This window comes from Callionymus lyra, chromosome 4 (assembly GCF_982586985.1).
Source record: "Callionymus lyra chromosome 4, fCalLyr1.hap1.1, whole genome shotgun sequence".
Classification (NCBI taxonomy): Eukaryota; Metazoa; Chordata; class Actinopteri; order Syngnathiformes; family Callionymidae; genus Callionymus; species Callionymus lyra.
Genome location: NC_141821.1, coordinates 2,210,476 through 2,219,361, shown reverse-complemented (window position 1 = coordinate 2,219,361; position 8,886 = coordinate 2,210,476). Strand labels below are relative to the sequence as shown.

Below are 8,886 nucleotides of genomic sequence, written 5' to 3'. Positions count from 1 at the left end.
TTGAAATTACACGTAAGTGTTTACTTTAACATATACTTCAGTGTTTACTTCAACATATACTTCAGTGTTTACTTCAACATATACTTCAGTGTTTCCTTCAATATATACTTTAGTGTTTACTTGAAATTAAACTTAAGTGTTTACTTTAACATATACTTTAGTGTTTACTTCAACATATACTTCAGTGTTTACTTCAACATATACTTTAGTGTTTACTACAACATATATTTCAATGTTTACTTCAACATATACTTCAATGTTTACTTCAACATATACTTTAATGTTTACTTCAACATATACTTCAATGTTTACTTCAACATATACTTTAATGTTTACTTCAACATATACTTTAATGTTTACTTCAACATATACTTTAATGTTTACTTATACTACTATGTTTACAAAATGAACTACATTGTTTACTTCAATGTTTACTACAACATGGATGGATGAAAAGAGTAATGGATGGATGGATGGATGGATGGATGGATGGATGGATGGATGGATGGATGGATGGATGGATGGATGGATGGATGGATGGATGGATGGATGGATGGATGGATGGATGGATGGATGGATGGATGGATGGATGGATGGATGGATGGAAAGATAGATGGATGGATGGATGGACAGATTGATGGATAGATGGATGGATGGATGGATGGATGGATGGATAGATGGATGGATGGATGGATGGATGGAAAGATAGATGGATGGATGGATGGATGGACAGATGGATGGATAGATGGATGGAAACATTGATAGATGGATGATTTTTCTAAATGTGCTTAATAAAGTTGAGGAAGAGTCGTTTCATGTGGAGTTTCGTACCAAACTCTTCCTGGTCTCCGGTGAGGAGTCTCGGGTCGTCCCTGGAAACCTCCACGTCTGAGGATCCAGAGGATCAGAGAAACAGTGACTCACCTGCAGGTTCAGTCAGGTTGCTTCACTCGTCGTGTCTCGAGCTGCCGTGAAGAAATGCATCAGAGGCGGAGTCGGTACTTTTCCCAACACTTCGCCACATTTACTGCTTCAAACGCCGGCGAGGACGAGAGACGCAGACCTGCAGCTCACGGTGAGAAGCTCACAACTTTCTATCCTCACCACGAGCTTCTGTTTTAAACAGGTTTTCAGCCTCAATATTTTAGTCATGAAACTTTCCCACAACTCAAGTGAAGACGAGTCTGTGAAGGTCTCGTATTCATGGAGATTCCTGCTTATTCCAGCTTCCTATTCAGGCCTGGACTCACTGAAGAGTCTTTCTCCTTCACGTCTGTGACTCTGGGATTATTTCAGGTTAAATCACTTTTTGAAGGTCAACGAAACCTTTTTCAACTTTCTTCCTTCAAATCTACTGTATTCAACGAAAAGATCTTTTGTGGTGGTTTTTTTTTTTACCATAAATCAATGAAAAGTATTTTAATGCTCTGGTCAATCTGTTGAAGAATTCTAATAATCATTGATTCACTGACTTCCTGTTCATTTCCTTCCTTTTTTCTTCTTCCTCTTCCTTTATTCATCGTTTCTTTTTATTCTCGTCCCTGATGTTCAGACAAACCTCGACATGTTCTGACTCCGTGTCGACTTCTGTTCCTTAGCTTTAGATTCCGTTGATCTCGAGCATCTTCTGCTAACTTTTCCTCGACGAGCTGCAGAAGTTTTACACGAATGTAAAGATTTATGTGTTTTACTCCTTATTAGAAGTCGTTAAAGAGTTTTTTAAAGTAACGACAACAATTGAAATATTTCCTGTTCCTGCACGAAAGTGACAAAACAGGTTTTTTATTTTAAAGAAAAATGAACTTGAGATAATTCTTTGTGTATTTGCAACTACAGATAATCCATAAATACTTGTTATTCTTGTACTCGCTCGTGAAACAGTGTAAACCTGATGGTATGGTTTCTTGTTCAGGGCGTAGACCTCAATACACCTGTAATTACACATAACTACTCTTTCAATTGTGTGTAGATAAGAATGTTTTAATGAAGTGAACCTAGTATCGTTTCCATGGTACTTCAGATCAAAGTAAATGTGTTTTGTATACATTACTTAACACTTCTTTATAGTCGGAGAATCTTTTGCTCTAATATTCAATCACTCGTCTCCAGGTGACGAAGATCCACGAGACTACGATGGAAGAAGATCCCTGGCAGAGAGCGTACGACTTCGCCGTCGAAGTCGCCAAGAAAGCTGGAAAAGTAAGATCATGGATTAAAGATGGTGGTCGGTCACATGACCGATGGGGTTCATAACCAAAGAGGTTGTGTTTGTGTTGATGTCGACTCGCACCTACACTTTCTCCAGTTTTGAGCGTCTCGGGGTTGGTTGTGTTCAGGTCATCCGAAAGGCCGGCGAGGAGGAAATCAAGGTTTGCACGAAGAGCTCGACGGTGGACCTGGTCACCAAGACGGACGAGCGCGTGGAGAAGATCATCATCGGTTCCCTCATAGAAGAGTTCGGGGAAGGAACTCACTGGTGAGTCGACGTCTTCCGTCACGATCACAGCTCACGGTCTTGTGTTCACAGCTTCATCGGAGAAGAGTCGGTGGCCAAGGGTGAGCGGTGTATCCTCACGGACGAGCCCACGTGGATCATAGACCCGGTTGATGGAACCACTAACTTTGTTCATGGGTAAGAACCTCAGCTGAACCGGTCACAGACCAGTTGACGACTCGTTGTGACGTCACTGAACCATGTTTACAGATTCCCGTTCGTGGCCGTGTCCATCGGCTTCGCCGTCAACAAGGAGGTGAGAAGAGCCTGAGAAACGGTGGTTCCGATGACTCACTGTGGTTGTTGGTCCTCAGCTGGAGTTCGGAGTCATCTACAGCTGTTTGGAGGACAAGATGTACAAGGCGAGGAAGGGAAAAGGAGCTTTCTGTGACGACGAGCGGCTGCAGGTGTCCGACGTGGCAGGTAAGATGCGCTTCTGATGATCACCTTCGCTTCGGGAACTGTAGCTTTAATGGTTCTGTGTTTGTAGACATAAAGAAGTCTATCATCATTTCTGAACATGGCACCGACAGATCTCCAGAGAAGGTCTCCAAGATCTTCTCCACCATGCAGAAGATTCTCTGCATCCCCACTCACGGGTGAGTTATGTTGCTTTATGTCTTGGTTCTCTCAGAAGAACCTTAAAGACGTTTGTTTTAATCTAGAATATGAAAGTGGCATTATGTGTATTGTCGTTCTGTGAAGTGATGTTACATGTAGTGATGTTACATGTAGTGATGTTACATGTAGTGATGTTACATTTAGTGGTGTTACATTTAGTGGTGTTACATGTAGTGATGTTACATTTAGTGGTGTTACATGTAGTGGTGTTACATGTAGTGATGTTACATGTAGTGATGTTACATGTAGTGATGTTACATGTAGTGGTGTTACATGTAGTGATGTTACATGTAGTGATGTTACATGTAGTGATGTTACATGTAGTGATGTTACATGTAGTGATGTTACATGTAGTGATGTTACATGTAGTGATGTTACATATAGTGATGTTACATATAGTGATGTTACATGTAGTGGTGTTACATGTAGTGATGTTACATGTAGTGATGTTACATGTAGTGATGTTACATGTAGTGGTGTTACATGTAGTGATGTTACATGTAGTGATGTTACATGTAGTGATGTTACATGTAGTGATGTTACATGTAGTGATGTTACATGTAGTGATGTTACATGTAGTGATGTTACATGTAGTGATGTTACATGTAGTGGTGTTACATGTAGTGATGTTACATGTAGTGGTGTTACATGTAGTGATGTTACATGTAGTGATGTTACATGTAGTGGTGTTACATGTAGTGATGTTACATTTAGTGGTGTTACATATCGTGGTATTACATGTAGTGGTGTTACATGTAGTGATGTTACTTTAAGTAGTGTTACATGTAGTGATGTTACAGGTAGTGATGTTACATGTAGTGATGTTACATGTAGTGATGTTACATGTAGTGGTGTTACATGTAGTGGTGTTACATGTAGTGATGTTACATGTAGTGATGTTACATGTAGTGGTGTTACATGTAGTGATGTTACATTTAGTGGTGTTACATATCGTGGTATTACATGTAGTGGTGTTACATGTAGTGATGTTACTTTAAGTAGTGTTACATGTAGTGATGTTACAGGTAGTGATGTTACATGTAGTGATGTTACATGTAGTGATGTTACATGTAGTGGTGTTACATGTAGTGATGTTACATGTAGTGGTGTTACATGTAGTGATGTTACATGTAGTGGTGTTACATGTAGTGATGTTACATGTAGTGATGTTACATGTAGTGATGTTACATTTAGTGGTGTTACATGTAGTGGTGTTACATGTAGTGATGTTACTTGTAGTGATGTTACATGTAGTGATGTTACATGTAGTGATGTTACATGTAGTGATGTTACATTTAGTGGTGTTACATGTAGTGGTGTTACATGTAGTGATGTTACATGTAGTGATGTTACATGTAGTGATGTTACATGTAGTGGTGTTACATGTAGTGATGTTACATGTAGTGGTGTTACATGTAGTGATGTTACATGTAGTGATGTTACATGTAGTGGTGTTACATGTAGTGATGTTACATTTAGTGGTGTTACATATCGTGGTATTACATGTAGTGGTGTTACATGTAGTGATGTTACATTAAGTAGTGTTACATGTAGTGATGTTACAGGTAGTGATGTTACATGTAGTGATGTTACATGTAGTGATGTTACATTTAGTGGTATTACATGTAGTGGTGTTACATGTAGTGATGTTACATGTAGTGATGTTACATTTAGTGGTGTTACATATCGTGGTATTACATGTAGTGGTGTTACATGTAGTGATGTTACATTAAGTAGTGTTACATGTAGTGATGTTACAGGTAGTGATGTTACATGTAGTGATGTTACATGTAGTGATGTTACATGTAGTGGTGTTACATGTAGTGATGTTACATTTAGTGGTATTACATGTAGTGGTGTTACATGTAGTGGTGTAACCCTGTAGTGGTGTAACTTGTAGTGATGTTACAAATAGTGATGTTACATGTAGTGATGTTACATGTAGTGATGTTACTTGTAGTGGTGTAACCCTGTAGTGGTGTAACTTGTAGTGATGTTACATATAGTAATGTTACATGTAGTGATGTTACATGTAGTGATGTTACATGTAGCGATGTTACATGTAGTGGTGTAACCCTGTAGTGGTGTAACTTGTAGTGATGTTACAAATAGTGATGTTACATGTAGTGATGTTACATGTAGTGATGTTACTTGTAGTGGTGTAACCCTGTAGTGGTGTAACTTGTAGTGATGTTACATATAGTAATGTTACATGTAGCAATCTTACATGTAGTGATGTTACATATAGTGATGTTACATGTAGTGGTGTAACCCTGTAGTGGTGTAACTTGTAGTGATGTTACATATAGTGATGTTACATGTAGTGGTGTAACCCTGTAGTGGTGTAACTTGTAGTGATGTTACATATAGTGATGTTACATGTAGTGATGTTACATATAGTGATGTTACATGTAGTGATGTTACATGTAGTGATGTTACATGTAGCGATGTTACATGTAGTGGTGTAACCCTGTAGTGGTGTAACTTGTAGTGATGTTACAAATAGTGATGTTACATGTAGTGATGTTACATGTAGTGATGTTACTTGTAGTGGTGTAACTTGTAGTGATGTTACATATAGTAATGTTACATGTAGCAATCTTACATGTAGTGATGTTACATATAGTGATGTTACATGTAGTGGTGTAACCCTGTAGTGGTGTAACTTGTAGTGATGTTACATATAGTGATGTTACATGTAGTGGTGTAACCCTGTAGTGGTGTAACTTGTAGTGATGTTACATATAGTGATGTTACATGTAGTGATGTTACATATAGTGATGTTACATGTAGTGATGTTACATGTAGTGATGTTACTTGTAGTGGTGTAACCCTGTAGTGGTGTAACTTGTAGTGATGTTACATATAGTAATGTTACATGTAGCAATCTTACATGTAGTGATGTTACATATAGTGATGTTACATGTAGTGGTGTAACCCTGTAGTGGTGTAACTTGTAGTGATGTTACATATAGTGATGTTACATGTAGTGGTGTAACCCTGTAGTGGTGTAACTTGTAGTGATGTTACATATAGTGATGTTACATGTAGTGATGTTACATATAGTGATGTTACATGTAGTGATGTTACATGTAGTGATGTTACATGTAGCGATGTTACATGTAGTGGTGTAACCCTGTAGTGGTGTAACTTGTAGTGATGTTACAAATAGTGATGTTACATGTAGTGATGTTACATGTAGTGATGTTACTTGTAGTGGTGTAACTTGTAGTGATGTTACATATAGTAATGTTACATGTAGCAATCTTACATGTAGTGATGTTACATATAGTGATGTTACATGTAGTGGTGTAACCCTGTAGTGGTGTAACTTGTAGTGATGTTACATATAGTGATGTTACATGTAGTGGTGTAACCCTGTAGTGGTGTAACTTGTAGTGATGTTACATATAGTGATGTTACATGTAGTGATGTTACATATAGTGATGTTACATGTAGTGATGATACATGTAGTGGTGTTACATGTAGTGATGTTACATGTAGTGATGTTACTTGTAGCGATGTTACATGTAGTGATGTTACATGTAGTGATGTTACATGTAGTGGTGTTACATGTAGTGATGTTACATGTAGTGATGTTACTTGTAGCGATGTTACATGTAGTGATGTTACATATAGTGATGTTAAATGTAGTGATGTTACATGTAGTGATGTTACATGTAGTGATGTTACATGAAGTGATGTTACATATAGTGATGTTACATGTAGTGATGTTACATTTAGTGATGTTACATGTAGTGATGTTACATTTAGTGGTGTTACATGTAGTGATGTTACATTTAGTGGTGTTACATGTAGTGATGTTACATGTAGTGATGTTACATTTAGTGGTGTTACATGTAGTGATGTTACATTTAGTGGTGTTACATGTAGTGATGTTACATTTAGTGGTGTTACATGTAGTGATGTTACATGTAGTGATGTTACATGTAGCGATGTTACTTGTAGTGATGTTACATGTAGTGATGTTACATGTAGTGATGTTACATGTAGTGATGTTACATGTAGCGATGTTACATATAGTGATGTTACATGTAGTGATGTTACATGTAGTGATGTTACATGTAGTGATGTTACATGTAGCGATGTTATTTGTAGCAATGTTACATGTAGCGATGTTACATGTAGTGATGTTACATATGGTGATGTTACATGTAGTGATGTGACCTTTGTTGCTCAGATTTGCGTTACGAAAAGTGATATTTCAAAGAGCGCATTATAAAGATGTATGTTAAATAAAGTAGTATAACACAAAACAACTTGTAACACATAGCGCTTTTTACTTGAACGTATGTTTAAACGTCTTTGTTCGTCTGTTTTTTTGTTTAAATTCTGTTTAGTTCATCATTTAAGTATTGTTGATTATTTATTTCACTTTGTTGTAATTTATTTGTATTTATTTTCTTGAATGTCTTAATAATGTCCTTCAACCGTATTCATGTTTTTTCAACCGTATTCATGATTTGCATCGTGGGTCAGAGAGGAACACAATTTCATTCATGTCTCGATACATGTATTTTTGACAATAAACGAACTTGAACTTGAAAAAGGAACCCCGTGTTGGAACAATGGAACTGATTATTTTCTCTGCTGACACTTACACTTTTTAAAATGAAGTACTTTATGTCGTACAGGCTCCGTGGTTCTGGAACTGCAGCGACGAACATGTGTCTGGTAGCATCGGGCGCCGTGGAGGCCTTCTTCGAGATCGGGATCCACTGCTGGGACATCGCCGCCGGAGCCGTGATCGTGACGGAGGCGGGCGGAGTTCTGCTGGATGTTGACGGTACGTACAGTCGGATCAAAGGGAATCCGACGCAGAAATAATCCGGCTGAAGCCAAACCACTGAATGAGAAGTGCTGGATCAAAGCGGGATTTGTTCCGACGACCGACGGAAGCTAAAAGTCTTTGTGTTTTGATATCTTCTCTCCAGGAGGTGAGTTCGATCTGATGTCTCGGAGGATGGTTTCTGCGAACAACGACGTCATCGCCCGGCGGATCATTAAGGAGATCGAAGTGTTCGACGTGGAACGAGACGACGCAGATGTAGTGAAAAAGTGACGAAGATGATTTGAAAATATTTATCCTGAAGGAGAATCAATCACAGAGCTTTTCCTCCGTTGCTGTGTTTCTCTGAATAAACCATTAAAACCTTGTGTTGTTCATTTGTCACTTCATGCTGAGCCGTTTACACACACACACACACACACACACACACACACACACACACACACACACACACACACACACACACACACACACACACACACAGACACACACACCCCCACACACACACACACACACACACACACACACACACACACACACACACACACACACACACACACACACACACACACACACAGACACACACACAGACACACACACACACACACAGACACACACACACACACACACACAGACACACACACAGACACACAGACACACACACACACACACACACACACCCCCCCCCCACACACAGACACACACATTCAACATCCTGACGCTGCTGTTGTGTGACCACGACTGTGCACACAGGCAGTCGAACTGTTTTTTCCTCGGGTTTAAACGTGGATTCGTGTCATGGCAGCTGCGAGGAGTTTCAACTCAGTGAATCCCAAATGTCCTCAGACCAGTGTGTGGGACAAAGTCCTGCACTAGGAAAAGCTCATTAGCTTCATTGCTACGCCCGTGCAGCTAAAATGCTAATATCTGAACAAAGACAGTGTGATTTAATGAACCTTTG

The 8,886-nt window shown here is 38.9% G+C and overlaps 1 protein-coding gene across 1 annotated transcript; it reads left to right on the top strand.

Moving 5' to 3' along the window:
• The first annotated feature begins 945 nt into the window (after nucleotides 1–945).
• On the top strand, nucleotides 946–8,293 carry LOC148080541 (inositol monophosphatase 1-like). Its single transcript, XM_087790261.1, has 9 exons — nucleotides 946–1,075; nucleotides 2,110–2,199; nucleotides 2,337–2,476; nucleotides 2,528–2,632; nucleotides 2,705–2,750; nucleotides 2,809–2,917; nucleotides 2,985–3,093; nucleotides 7,771–7,922; nucleotides 8,071–8,293. The coding sequence occupies exons 2-9, from the start codon at nucleotides 2,134–2,136 to the stop codon at nucleotides 8,196–8,198; spliced, it is 855 nt and encodes a 284-aa protein (XP_087646387.1). The 5' UTR covers nucleotides 946–1,075; nucleotides 2,110–2,133; the 3' UTR covers nucleotides 8,199–8,293.
• Nucleotides 8,294–8,886: the final 593 nt, after the last annotated feature.

What these genes read in the sequence shown, in the direction of transcription:
- LOC148080541 (XM_087790261.1), top strand. Translation starts at nt 2,134, where the DNA reads ATGGAAGAAGATCCCTGGCAGAGAGCGTACGACTTCGCCGTCGAAGTC. An exon ending in TTCGGGGAAGGAACTCACTG is followed by an intron (nt 2,477 to 2,527) that starts GTGAGTCGACGT and finishes TTGTGTTCACAG; the next exon opens with CTTCATCGGAGAAGAGTCGG. An exon ending in ACCACTAACTTTGTTCATGG is followed by an intron (nt 2,633 to 2,704) that starts GTAAGAACCTCA and finishes CCATGTTTACAG; the next exon opens with ATTCCCGTTCGTGGCCGTGT.